We start from the raw sequence: 14647 nt of genomic DNA, 5'->3' as shown, positions 1-14647 counted from the left end.
TACTTCTCATTTATTACAGCCTTTTGATGTTGCTATAGCTTCACCATTGAAAACAATATATATAAGAAAAAGTTATTGCAATATGAGCTAAGTAAATTTGGTGGTACTGATAGAACTCAGAGGAATCTCAAAGCTATAAGAATTATGATGATAAAATGTCTGGTATCTGCATTATCAGAAGCTGCTTCAAATAAATTTCAAGTTGATAATATTCAAAGCGGGTTTAGAGCCTTAGGATTATATTTATTAAATCCAAAAATTCCTTTATCTAGTCAATATGCAATAAACACTTCTCTAAGAACCAAATTTCCTGAATTATATGACAAAATTCAAAATGGAAATTTGGTAAATAATCACCATTTGAATGGAAGCCTGGAAAACTTGAAATTTGTTTATGAAGTAGAAAATAATAGGAGTTTGACGACCATTGAACCAGTTTATTCTCTAGAAAAAATGAAGTGTGATATCAAATTTTTCTATGCATATACTGTAAAAATGGGGGGAATTTTGACACCTGTTCCAGATCTGATCATAGAAAATACCAATGGAATCAAAAGAATCCACTTGGACGAAAAATATTGCTAAATAAACAATTAGCATATAATATTCTATTGTTATATATGTTAAAAATGAATGAAACATTTTACCATGAACAATGTTGAGTCTGTTGAATCTATTTAGTTCAGTTAGACAATTTTGTTGGTTTGAAAAATGATAAAATATAAGCTAATAATCTCATTTTGTAAGAAGGAAGTAAAATCAGTCAAAATATGTTTATAATTTATTTCTAAAATTTACTCTTATGGTGTTCAATATCTTTGATATTTTAGTCAGTAAATTCTAAATATTTGACGAGATATTTTTGTTTTTATTTTTTTATTCAATTTTGAATAGCATTTTTTCTATGGTTTACATCAATAAAGGTGAAGTGATAATAAATTTGAATAGTTTATACGACTTCATATGACCAAATAGTAATTCAAAAAACCGTGATGTATCCAAATCCACTATACGGCCAATTCAATGACTACCGGTTCATTCCGCTCTCTGTATGTAACCCAAAAAAGCATCGGTCTATTTGAAGTTTGACTTATTTTGACACTTTTGACACACAAAAATCAATTGAAAAAGTGAATTTGTACGGTTTCTGTAAAACAACTTCTGGCATTTTTCGTTTCGAATGGCCGTAGTAAACTACGCGTATAAAAAAGACATAAAAGGATGGGATTCGGACAAAACAGTTAGATCACTTGATCTGCTTTCAACACCAATCGAAAAAGTCAATATCAGTGGTTGGGATAATTTAAGAAGGATTAGAATATCTCAATGTCATCGAATCAAAACAATCACAATCAAAAATATGCCTCACCTTGAAGCAGCTGATTTTCTTTATGATTCTAGTCTTCAAAAGGTTGAATTTAAGAACTGTCCAAAACTCAAAGCTCTTGAAATCTCATTCAACACAAGCTTAACGTCAGTTACTGGTGTTGATTCGCTTTTATTTTTATCAGCTTATAAAACACCATTACAAAATCTTCCAAAAATGCCAAATCTTCTTTTTATTGATATTGGCCCAACTAACTTCAAACTTGCTCAAATTCTTGAGCTTTCCAAAAATCTTGAAGTTGTTAAAATTCAATCAGCAAATACAGATGATTTAATCAAAATGTCCCAAGTTACATCTCATCCAAGCTTAAGAGTTCTTGAGCCATATGCAGTTAAGCTTGAGCTTGATTCAGTTTCACCCAACACCAAACTTGAATACTTATCATTAATAAATTCAATTGAACTCAACACCCCGAACCGTGGTATTCTTAAGAACATATACACCATCATGAAGAGTGGCCTAACCAACGATTATGAATTCACCAAACCATTTGAACCATTTCAATATGTTGCAGCTCAACATCTTCTCTATGGTCCATGGGGCGTACCTTCTGTTGATCTTAAGCCACCTGTTCAAGTTGAACCCATCATTCATCCACCAGCTAATGTTGATAAATTACAAGCAGCCGAATTTATACTCGGGTCCATCTTTTGCTCAGCAGCATTTGACATGATTGGCGTTGGCGTGGAGTTCCTTTCCAAGAGCAAGGCAGGAATGTACCTCCACAAGCCGTTCGACATCACTTGGTCCCACCCCAGAATGTCACCTCACACCTTCCGCTTTTTGAAAGGAACCCCCACGGACGATACGTCACAAATGGTTCTCATTATGAGGTCAATTGTCGATAACAATTCACAACGTCCTGAGATTAACAATGTTTCTACATTTGATGTTAATGGCGTCTGTATTAATGTTGCAGATTTTGCATACAAATTAGTCGATTGGGCATACCATGGACATCCAGAACATAATCATCCAGGAGGTTTAGGACTTGGCCATTCAACGCATTTAGTTATCTCTCAGTCTGATTTCAAGACAGACCCTATTAAAGCAGCAAACACTGTATGGGAATCAAGTGAAAAGAAAATGGCACCAAATGGATCAGTAATGCGTATTGCTTCATCAGGTGCTTTTGCGTTTTGGGATGAAACAGTTGTCAAAGCAGTTGCCGAAAAATATGGAAAGGCAACGCACGCGGATCCAAGATGCGTCTTTTGTACTGTTGCGGCAGCATTACTTATTGCAAGATACATCCAAAAGAATACTGGTCTAAGAGATGAAGTAGACATTGACCAAACTATACAAGAAGCATTAGAATATGCAAATGTTGACCAACAGTATATGGAAGATATCAATAGATATACACAAGCAAAAACATTGGACGAAATCGAATTGGATGAATTCGACAAAATTGGTTATTGCTTAAAGGCTTTCGGCTCTGCTGTATGGGCATTAAAATATTGTCGATCAATTGAAGATGCTTTAGTAGCTATAATCCCTGAAGCTGGTGACTCTGATACTAACGGCGCTGTGGTAGGCGCAATATTAGGTGCGAAATATGGGTTCAAAACAATTCCATGGAATTGTATTAAATATATGTACACTGGGCAATGGCTATGGAGAGAGGTTATTCCATATCTAAAGTTAATTGACATAGAATGCCCAGAACCATATCATTGGAACATATAACCTTTCGAATAAAAAAATATTATTTGACTTCTATAATCAGCTAAACTTAGTGAATTGTTTTGAAGTGAGATGATTACTGATTGAAATTAATTCAAATTGTAATCGTTTCAATTTTGCCACCACTATTTTTCAGGGGTTTTGTAAACTATTTAATTGGTTTCAAAAAAGACCTGCAGCAGAAAAAATGCTTTCTTTTCTAACAGACCAAGACCCTTTATTCGAATATATTTATTACGTGGAAGAAGGTTCTGACAGTGAGCCTGTTTCAATTTACCAAAAAACAGAAGAAGTCCCTGAATCTATCTCAAAAAATCTTAAAACATTTTGCTTTCCCTTTAATGATAACGATCGAATCGGAAACAACGAGCAACAATTTACATTCGCTTTTACAGATGCTGATCGCAAATTGCTTTTCACCTTTGTTCATTATCATATCGCAGATGATAACAAAATTCATGCGTATTGCTTAATCTCACCAAAATATCATCCCGAACTTTACACTGAAATTATTAGTAATATTTCTGGGTTAAAAGGAAACGAACAAAAAGATTATATCTCAGAAGTTCTTAATCTGAAAATCAATGTAAGTCCACACGATAATGTTTTAGATTCTACAGCTGCTTCTCTTGTTAACATTAAGAGTATTGACCATCTAAGTCCTTCAAGCGAACTTATGAAAATTTATTCTTATCTTCTTTCCAAGTTCATTATCAGTGATCTTCTTCACTGTATAATTGCCATTCTTTTTGATTATAGAATTCTTGTTATTTCTTCATCTCCCAAAGTTCTAGGTGAAACAGCATTTTCGCTTCTTGGGCTTGTTTATCCACTTTCATGGCCAGGCTCTTTTATCCCTATTCTTCCCACAGCCATTCAAACAGCGCTTGAAGCCCCATTTGCCTTCATCATCGGACTTCACTCATCTCTATCGTTGAACCTCCTCAGTGATAACCGTTACTTTGTACTCAATGCCGATGTCCGATACACCTGTCCTGTTGGGATCGAAGATTTACCACAGAACTTACATGATCTTATCGACAGGACATCTGAAAGTATTCGTAAGACTCTTAAAAAGTATATGCCCATACTTCCCTTTAAGAAAGTTCAACGTAAGTTCCATAAATTCATAGTTAACTTCATGGGCGAAGTATATTCTGTTGATCCGAAACAACCACAACAAATTTATAATAGCTTTAACACGTGGAAATCCAAAAATACTAATGATCTTCCATCCATCCTCAGCCAAACCCAATTTATTGATCAATTCATGCGACTTTGTTTTATCGAGAAAGATCAAGTTCTTTATGATACATTTTTCGGAGTTACTAACACGTCAACAACTAAACAACCAACGAATCCAACAACAGCTAATCAAGCAGTGACATTTGAGAAGCCGCCATTACCACATGATAGACATCATGATTCATTCGATGGAAAAAGTTTCTCAATTGATCGATTAAATATTCCGATTCAACGAAGAACAAAATCGATTATCGAAATGTCCGCGCCACCACTTGTCGCAGAAAGAAAAAGAAAACGTAAACATCATACATCAACATCGACAACTGATGGCTCTGCTGAAACGCCAATAAGACATCATCGAAAACATCATAAAAGAAGCAGCTTGTCGATGGAACAAGGAATCGAAGTGGCAGAACAAGTGAACCTGCATCTGCGATCAAGAAACTTAAGCATGTGCTCTGGTATGACGCCAACGAAAGGACTGTTAGAAAGTAATAACGATTCGCCTGTGGCACATGAGGAACAACAGATATCATAAAGCTTTGTGAGTGAACCGATGTTTCTGATGCGATTACATGTGATATGAAATAGTAAAAGTCTAAACGAAATATATTATATTCGAGTTATTTATTGGAACGAAAAAGAGATAACAAAATTTGTAAACACGTTTAATATTGTTAGTGATTAAACTGTAGAAATGAATTTGAACATATAATGAAAATGATCATTTTAGACGATGCCCATTTGGGAAAGTATCAAATAACGATCTTCTCATGGCATGTTTTTTCTTATGTTTTTGAGTGTTATTTTTTTTTCCTGATTTTTAATTTATTCAATGATATAAATATCTTATTTTATTAATCAAAATTAAAAATTCTAATGATTCATTGTTTTTTAAAAATCAAATTAAATCATCATGTTTTACATCCCCCACGATACTTTATTCTACGCTTAACTTTTATATAAATTCATAACTATTTCTCAATGAGTTAATTATAAAACTTCTTTTTGTTTGCGGGGCAAAGCTAAGCGCATTCTTGTTATTAAACTCATCTCTAATAAAATATATATTTAAAATATATATAATTATAGCCTATTTATACAAATTTTGTTAGCTGTTGTTAACAACACCATCTATTTCCATCAGCTCCGTTCTCTGTTGAGCTTGGTTGGAGAACTAATTGTTGTGCATTAATTTTGAAGTTTCCTTTGATTTCGCCTTTGTTAACTTTTTGGAAAATGATTTTTGCTAATTTAATGAACGTTTCATCAATGTTTCTGTTGTCTAGAGCAGACGTTTCGATGTATTCAATGTTATGTCTTTCGGAAAAATGTAAAGCCTCAGAATTACTGACGGTGCGATTATCTTCAAGATCAATTTTATTTCCTACAACAATGATGACAGCATTTGGAGCGGCTAATGAATGAAGATCATTCAACCAACTATCGAGATCATCGAATGATTGTTTATCAGTAATTGAAAAAACTAAAACAGCCCCAACTGCATTTCGAAAATATGATTTTGATATAGACCTAAACTTCTCTTGGCCTGCAGTATCCCATATGTTTAATTTTATAGTGTCATCTCCAAATGTTGTTTGGAAGCATTTAAATTCGACACCTATTGTTGGCTGCTTTTTATCTGGAAATGTTTTATCAATGAGCCGTTCTACCATTGATGTTTTCCCGACACCTGATGAACCTACAACAACGACTTTATATGTGTCTAGAGACATTTAGAAAAAATTTGGTTGATTATTTCCGGTGTAAAAAAAGTGACTTTTTGACTATCAACATTTTTTTTCGTTTTTCTCATTAAAGAAATATACGTCAGTAATTACAACTAATGCACCAGGTATAAATTGCAAAACAAAAGACAAAAAACTTTTATAAGCAATTGACTCAAAAGGAATTGTTTAAAAAAATTATTGAAAATTTTCATTTTCAAATACCTTAAAAATATGTTAACACATAGAATAAACCAAACACACTTCCAAAATAAATGTTTATCAAAGAATTGTTATGATAGTACTATTCGTAGATTTGCTTAGCAGCAAGTATTCCCAGGTTTACCTTGTTGATCTAGTGGAACTTTTGATTCGTCTGGGTTATTCGCCGTTTTGTTGTTTGAGTATACGGTATTTATGCATTCATTAAATGCATTTTCAACATTTTCGCCAGTAAGAGCAGAAGTCTCGAAGAACATGATTCCATTTCTGTCAGCCAACTCTTGACCTTGAGAAGTTGGAACTGCTCTTTGGGAAGCAAGATCTAATTTATTTCCAAAAAGTACTATTAAACAATCTGGCGGTGCTAAATTGCGTACATCACGAATCCATTCTTCAACTTTATTAAAAGAAGTAGCATCTGTGATATCGTAAACAATTATTGCACAAGCACTATCACGATAATAACTTCTTGTAATAGATCTGAAGATTTCTTGACCTGCCGTGTCCCAAACTTGAACTTTAATGCTTTGACCACCAATTTTAATCATTTTGATTGAAAATGTAACACCAACTGTAACGTCGTGAATAGGTTGGAATCGTCCTTCATCAAAGCGAAGAAGAAGGCACGATTTCCCAACCGCAGAATTTCCAACGATGATAAACTTGAATGTGATTGGGTTCTCGCTCATTTTCCGAAGTCTGAAAAAAAGTGTTGAAAGTAAACACAAACTTTTTGAATAGTTTGATAAAACTCATAGAATAAACCGGCTTATTCCGGTATAACTGATCCAGATTTGATCCGTTTCAATTCAATTAGCCACCGAAGTTACATTGAAATCAAAAATAACCGATTTACAAATCTTTATCTATGCAAGATGTTGGTTAAAATAATAATCAAGAAGTTTCAACTAAAAAAGAAATAATTCTCAAGTGTAAAACTGATATAAAATCCATGAAAAGACATATTAAATATTTAAAGGTGTCGGAGTTAAAGAATCACTTATAATTATTCAATTTAAGGATCCCTCCTGTTTTTTAAAAAACATTAACAAGCTTATCAGAGAAAAGGCGCTAGCTTGAAAAAGCAAAAATAAATTTTGTAATAATACAAAAATATTATATATACGCACAATTAAAATTGATGAAACTCCGAAAAATGCAACAAGACCCTTCATCATTAAACTCTATGTAAGTGAGATGAACAAACTATAAGTTATTCTTTCAGATTTATTTATCTACTTTTTACCTCCTTTCTTGGCCTGTGCAACACGCCTCTTTACAACTGTGGTAGCAATTTTGGCATTTGCGTCAACCGAAACACCAGCATATCCGCGTGAAACTTTCTTTGATCTTTGTACACGTCCCTTCTTTTCAACTTGATCTGTGTTAGATTTTTTGTGGTCAAATCTATAATGCTCAGTCCAACTGATCTTTCTTGGATTTCTCTTTCGTTGCCACATGCGGAATGTTTTTCGTGATTCAAAAGCCATCATATGCTTATCTTCACGGATATAAATAATACCGTGTCCTGGATGTATTTGATGACCTGAGAAGCCATCAATCTCAGTTCTGTGAGACATTTTTGGAAAAGAGCGGCCAAAAACCGATAGCCACTTTTTGTGTTTCGTTTGAACATTTAACGAAATGTGATGTAAAAAATATGTTTTGATTTACTTATTCGGCTTAGCAAGAACAGAACCCAGTTCCACCATTATCATTTTGTTCGGTGATATCAATAAACGAATCTTTGTTTTCTTTATCTGCGTACCGTGTTTCGATATTAACTTTTCCATCTAAATATTTCTTATATACAGCATGCGCCGTTTCAATAAAAGTATCGTCTATCCTCTCTCCAGAAAGAGCAGACGTTTCAAAGTATGTAAGTCCATTTTGTTGTGCAAAATCCGAGGCCTCTGCCGTGGAAACAGCGCGTTGTGAAACTAAATCTGTTTTGTTTCCCACCAACACTTTAATTGAGTTTGATGGGGAAAGAAGCATTGCATCGTCCGTCCAAAATCCAAGATGTGAAAATGATTCTCGATTTGTAACATCAAATACCAAAAAAACTGCAGTTGAGCCTCTAAAGTAAGCTCTAGTAATTGAGCGAAACTTTTCTTGCCCAGCTGTGTCCCATATTTGAAGTTTGATTTTTGTGGACTCAATATCAATGTTTCTCACACCAAAATCAAGGCCAATCGTTTGTGGTTGATTGTCATCAAAGCTTTTCTCGCAAAACATTTTGCACATAGATGTCTTTCCAACAGCTGAGTCACCAACAAGAACAAATTTGAAACAAAGGGATTCCGTCTCTTCTCCAGACATTAAAATTGATTCAAACAGACATATTGAATTATTCAATACAATTTCCTATCGTTCATGTTGTGGAAATATTTTCAATTGATCAGATTTGTGGATATGTATGAACCAACACTATTAGAATTTTTAAAAAATAAAACTTTATCATTATAAATTATATTTTGTCTTTATAGCAGTTGAATTAGAATGTAATTACATTCTTTACTTCGTATCATAAAATATATATATAAATTATAATTTTTGTTGATGTCTGGGTGTGTAGCTCAGTGGTAGAGCGCTACATTTGCATTGTAGAGGCCTGGGGTTCGATCCCCCACACATCCATTTTTTTAATTTTTTGGATTTTTAAATAGTATTAAACGGTTTTATGGTCTAAAAAATTTGGTGAGAAAATTTTATCCAAGAATAACTATATATTTTTAACTTATAGAATCTATAAAATCATTGGTGTTAATGATGTTGGTGATTCAAATCTTTAAGATATTAAAGGAATATGGTGCACTTGCAGAAGTCATTATAAAAAAGAAATATGATAAATAAGTCATGATAAAGAAGTCATTATAATAAAGTAAACTATAAACAATCAATTATTAACAACTGATTACTAACAACTAATCATCAACAAACAAACGATTCACAAATCAATCTTTATAGGTATTAATGAATTTCTTCATTCGTTTAGGTGTTATATAAACAACACACACACAGGTATATTCTCCCCCATATGGGGGTGCCCCCCACGCGCTTCGCATATGCGAAGCTATTATTTAATTTTCACACAATTAATCGTGTAAAAAATAGAAGCTCAAAAAAGTCTCAAAACGACCATTTTGATCAAAAACCCTAATTTCATCTTGCAATCTTGCAAGATCTAAAATCATTATTAAAATAACATAAATCACCGTAACAATTAACTTATTAAAAATCACTATGATTAATATAAAATCATCAAGGTTATTTACATAATCGGTTTCTTATTTTTAAAATATTCTCTATCTGAATTACTTATAATTTGAGGAATATTTCCACGTAAATAACTTGCTGAAATGATATCTTTATAATATTTTTTAACAGGAATTTTATATAATACAGTATATTTGTTAATTCTCTTATTATAATTAAGTATATTGTTTTATTTTCGGAAAACATCTATTGTAGTATTATCTATTATAGCGCAGTTATTTTTCCAATAATCATGCTGTTTATTTCTGTTGTTAATACAGTATCATCATTTAAAATACTACCATCATATAATATTATATCACCTATATCATAATTACTACTATCATCAACTTTGAAATAATGATCACCATGAGTTGTAAAATCTATAGTATTTTGATTAATACTTATATCTAGTTAATAGTATCACCAATTTAATAGGATGATATTTATTAATAAATTGCTTTAATAAAAACAATGATTTCTTTAGCAGTCTTATTTTTAAAGGATATGCAACATCGTATCTATTGTTAGTTCCAATAAATATATGCTAGTATCGAGGATCTCTTCCTTTCGTATTATCATACAAATCATGAAACCAAGTATTAGGACTGTTAGAAAAGATCTTTATATAATATTTTTTCAAAGTCTTCTTATTAATAAATTTATCTATTACACGACGTTTCTAACTTCTTTTATTTTCTTATTACTTGCATTAGGTATAGCTTTCTTAATATGACGTTCTACATGGGAATAAGATTAAAAATGTGTTTCATCTATAATATCATTATATTCATTATCCATAGTTTTATTACTATTAAAATGGGTTTAGGATAGACATTTGGAGGTTTTCGAAAGCTAGTTCAAGGAGGAGGTCGTCTAGTTGAAAAAGTGATTGATAAAGGTAGAAAAATTTATGGTAAAATATCACCACTAGTTAAAAAAGGGAGTGAAATAATCAGTAAAATACCAGGTGCTATAGATGCATATAGAGGAAAAAAAGATAAAGTAGAGGTATTAATCAAATAGTTGATATGGTGCCAGATCCCAAATTTAAAGATAAGATTAAAGGAGCAGTATATCGAGTAAAACAAATAGTAGATAGAGTTGTTGATAGAGTCCAAGAAGTCTCTGATAAAGCACAACCTAATATAAGAGCTGGTTAAAAAATTTATAATAAAATAAATCAAACACATACAAAACCAATACTAAATAAAGAAGGAATTCAAAATATAGTTAGTTCTTATCAATTTAAAGATGCTTTTAATAAAATAAAATCATTATTATAAACTAATTACTATTTTTTATGATAGTTGAATGACTGAGATGAAAGTAGATCTCGTAATTATTGATAACAATGAAAATCAATATGATAATGAAACGACTAATAAAAATATTAATAATGATAATACAGTCATCGCGAAGAAACCAATTAAAAACTTTATCAAAGAAGAAAAAGATATTATTATAAATAATGCTAAACAAGGTATTGATAATTAGTATTATGATGTAGTATTCAATAAGAATGGCTATTCAAGAATAGTATCAAAGAAATTATATAATAAAGAAATAAGTAAAGAAATTAATAATAATAAAAACTAATTTTACTAATGATCAATTTTTGATAGAACATTTATTCAGACTTGAAAATAAAATATCTAAATTAAAAAGTAAACAAAAGAAATTAAAACGAAAATATAGTAAAGTCAGATTCGATATTTATGAAGAAGACGATGACAGTGTTATGATGATAAATGAAAATGAAATTAATGAAAATAATAATAATGTAAATAATAACAAAAATAATAATACTAATAAAAATCGAATTAACGAAAATCAAAATAATCAAAACCAATCTTATAAAAGATTCACTATACAGCCAAGAGGTTGGTAAGCTTGTATTAGATTCAAAAACTATTTATAAATGCCTTTATTTTATTTATTATCAAATGCCTAAATCACGTATCAAAAGATCATTACGTAAAGTTCGTGTAAAGAGAATCAATTAAAAGATTAATTTTATAAGTTTACGAACTATAAATAAACCTAATTCAGCTAGAAATGAAATAATTGGTTTAAGAGGAACTGTTCCACCTATACCAGTAGCTACTTCTCATAACGTTAATTGGGATAATGATAATAGGATGAGAAATGCTAATGAAATCAAACAACAAGAATTGAATGATATCAGAACAAAAGAACAAAGTCTTAATGCTCAATGAAATGAATTTGAAAAGCAGATTACACAAGCAAAAAATGAAGTTTTATTTCAAAAACAGAATCATGAAAAAAACAAGCTATTAAGACAGCTAAAGAAGAAGAAGAATCCCGTAAATTATTAGAACAATATAGACAAAAGACTAGAATTCAATGGTTGAAAAAATCGATATGATTAAAATGAACTCAAAAATAACAGAGATATTTTTATGGCATCTACTGATGAAATGGAAATGAATATACAGAACCAACGAGTTGCTGACTAACAGAATGATATTTTAAGACAAATTAATGAATTAAAATTAAAAAATTTAGAATTAGATAATAAAAAGAAAGAATTACAAATATCAAAGTAAGGATGTGTTGGTGAAACAGGATTATCTCAATTGATTAAAGTTAGACATCAGAATAATTTGAAAATAAATAGCAATAGATAGAATGCAAAAAAGAAGTGAACTATTAAAAGAAAATTATGAATAATAATTAGAGTATCAATCAGCATTATCAACAGATGATATAAATAAAATTGATGAAGAAGAAGAAAATAGATTACGAGGGATTATTAAAGAAAATGCTGGCTTAAAAAAAGAAAATTAAATATCTTAATGCTGATTATAGTGTTTATGCAGAACAAAAAAATATTAAATATGATAAAAAACGAAAAAATGTTTTTTTTCAGCCTTAACATTTTTAATGGTAATATATTTAGAATCGATCCGAAATTGAAATATTAATCAAATTTTACCATTATATAAATCACATTTATTATTAATTAATATTTATGATATTCTAATCGGTCAATAATATTAATGTATTTATATCCTATTTGTTGTAAAAATTCATCAATATATAAACAAATAGAAATTTTAATATTAGATTTAATCAATGGATTTCCTAAACAAAAAGTTATTGAAGAACCTATTCTTGAAATTTATGGAATTACATCAAGTGAATGGTTACAATCGATATTTATTTTAACAGTTCCATTACAAACACAAATGATGCAAAACTTTAATAAAATATGTACTACGATAAATATTTTATTTAATAATGAAATTATATTTAATAAAACAATTTTTTCTAAATATAATAATATTTTATTATATACCATTAAACAACAACATTTATATAATTTACATAATCAAGAATATATCCAAAAGATATATAAAGATTTATTACAAGAATTAGAAATTAATTATTCATTAAATATTCATATTAATAAAGAACAACATTGGAAATTATCATCGACATTAGATTTAGATTGGAGACATAATATATTACGACCGAATAAACATTTTGATCAACATCAAATTCCATTATTACGTGATTCACGTGATAAAACAGAAGCATTACAAAGATTACAACCATTTAAACAACTAAATTTAGGTACAACTAATTCAACAGAAACCACAACTATTGAAGATAATAATAATAATAATAGTGAAAATGATATAAATATTGATGATTCTAAAGAAGATACATATACATATTCATTTGCTTCACCAGCACAACATATTAGATTAAATAATTCATTTCAAGGTACATTTTATCTTAATAAGAATCAATTTTTTTTCACGCCAGATAATATAAATAATAATATTAAACATCGATTAATAGAAATTAAACTTAAAGATTTATATATGATTTTACAAAGAAATCAATATCATATTCCATGTGGTATAGGATTTTTTTTAACTACACAAAAAAGTTATTTAATAATATTTCCAAATCAAAATATTATGAAACAGTTATTAAAAACTTATAAAATTAAAATTACCTAATTTGAAATATTTACAAACAACGAATTCATCATTATTAGAACAAGAGAAAATTACTGAAAAATGGGTAAATGAAGAAATTTCGAATTATAAATATTTAATAATAATTAATTTATTTGCAGGAAGAAGTTTTAATGATTTAACACAATAACCAGTTTTTCCATGGGTATTAAAAGATTATACGAGTGAAACTATTGATTTAAATGATCCGAATGTTTATCGAGATTTAAGTAAACCTATTGGAGCATTAAATGAAGATCGATTAGAACATTTAAAGGAATTAATCACAGAAATGGATGAAAAAAAACAAATTTTTATATAAAGTACATTATTCTAATTCATATTTTGTATCATATTATTTATTACGATTAGAACCATTTGCAAGTATTAATATTAAAATGCAAGATAATAAATTTGATAAATCAAGTCGAATTTTTTCATCAATTCCTCATTTATGGGAATCTATTACATCACCAGATTTAACTGATTATCGAGAATTAATTCCAGAATTTTATAGTACACCACGATTTTTTATTAATTCGGATAATTTTGATTTAGGAATCAAATCAGATAGAAGTAAAATTAATGATGTCATATTACCACCATGGAGTAAAAATGCATATGATTTCATCGAGAAACATCGTACAGCATTAGAAAGTGATTATGTAAGTTTAAATTTACCTAAATGGATTGATTTAATATTTGGATATAAACAAAATGGGAAAGAAGCAATTTTAGCTAATAATACATTTCATCCTTATACATATCCTACGAATATGACTAAACAAGTAATAGAAGATTCAGAAAAGTTAAATTTATATCAACAATTTAGTAAAAGTTTTGGTACAATTCCAAATCAAATCTTTAAGAATCCATATCCAATTAAAATTAATTTTTCGACAATTAATTTTATTTTATTTTTATTTACACCGACAATGAAATTCCAATTTAGTGCACATCCAGCGACGATTATTGATTTTGATATCGGTATTGTAAGTAATGCATTAATTTGTGGTTATAAATCAAGACAAATTTCATCATATAATTTCTTAAATGGTTCTTCTTATCAATATAGTTATTCATTAGATTATAATATTTTAATGTTAAAAATTAGTGCATCGCCTTGTATA

General features: G+C 29.7%; 6 protein-coding genes across 6 annotated transcripts; 2 read left to right on the top strand and 4 right to left on the bottom strand.

Annotated features, from left to right (window-relative positions):
- Positions 1-1180: 1180 nt before the first annotated feature.
- On the top strand, positions 1181-3076 carry GO595_007625 (Leucine Rich Repeat family protein; the record flags this gene model as incomplete). The annotated part of the gene is made up of 1 exon (XM_067921109.1): positions 1181-3076. The coding sequence occupies one exon, from the start codon at positions 1181-1183 to the stop codon at positions 3074-3076; it is 1896 nt and encodes a 631-aa protein (XP_067772188.1).
- A 184-nt stretch (positions 3077-3260) lies between these two features.
- Positions 3261-4856, top strand: GO595_007624 (DENN domain-containing protein 1A; the record flags this gene model as incomplete). The annotated part of the gene is made up of 1 exon (XM_067921108.1): positions 3261-4856. One exon carries the CDS (start codon positions 3261-3263, stop codon positions 4854-4856), a length of 1596 nt encoding a protein of 531 aa, XP_067772187.1.
- A 583-nt stretch (positions 4857-5439) lies between these two features.
- GO595_007623 (Ras family protein) lies at positions 5440-6054 on the bottom strand (the record flags this gene model as incomplete). The annotated part of the gene is made up of 1 exon (XM_067921107.1): positions 5440-6054. The coding sequence occupies one exon, from the start codon at positions 6052-6054 to the stop codon at positions 5440-5442; it is 615 nt and encodes a 204-aa protein (XP_067772186.1).
- Positions 6055-6365: 311 nt separating this feature from the next.
- On the bottom strand, positions 6366-6956 carry GO595_007622 (small rab-related GTPase; the record flags this gene model as incomplete). Its single annotated transcript, XM_067921106.1, has 1 exon — positions 6366-6956. The coding sequence occupies one exon, from the start codon at positions 6954-6956 to the stop codon at positions 6366-6368; it is 591 nt and encodes a 196-aa protein (XP_067772185.1).
- Positions 6957-7502: 546 nt separating this feature from the next.
- GO595_007621 (60S ribosomal protein L24) lies at positions 7503-7847 on the bottom strand (the record flags this gene model as incomplete). Its single annotated transcript, XM_067921105.1, has 1 exon — positions 7503-7847. The coding sequence occupies one exon, from the start codon at positions 7845-7847 to the stop codon at positions 7503-7505; it is 345 nt and encodes a 114-aa protein (XP_067772184.1).
- Positions 7848-7950: 103 nt separating this feature from the next.
- Positions 7951-8589, bottom strand: GO595_007620 (ras-related protein Rab-14-like; the record flags this gene model as incomplete). Its single annotated transcript, XM_067921104.1, has 1 exon — positions 7951-8589. One exon carries the CDS (start codon positions 8587-8589, stop codon positions 7951-7953), a length of 639 nt encoding a protein of 212 aa, XP_067772183.1.
- Between the last annotated feature and the right edge of the window lie 6058 nt (positions 8590-14647).

Source organism: Histomonas meleagridis (genome assembly GCF_020186115.1).
Source record: "Histomonas meleagridis strain 2922-C6/04-10x chromosome Unknown contig_55, whole genome shotgun sequence".
NCBI classification, from domain to species: Eukaryota; Parabasalia; order Tritrichomonadida; family Dientamoebidae; genus Histomonas; species Histomonas meleagridis.
This window is presented reverse-complemented; position numbering and strand designations above follow the sequence as displayed.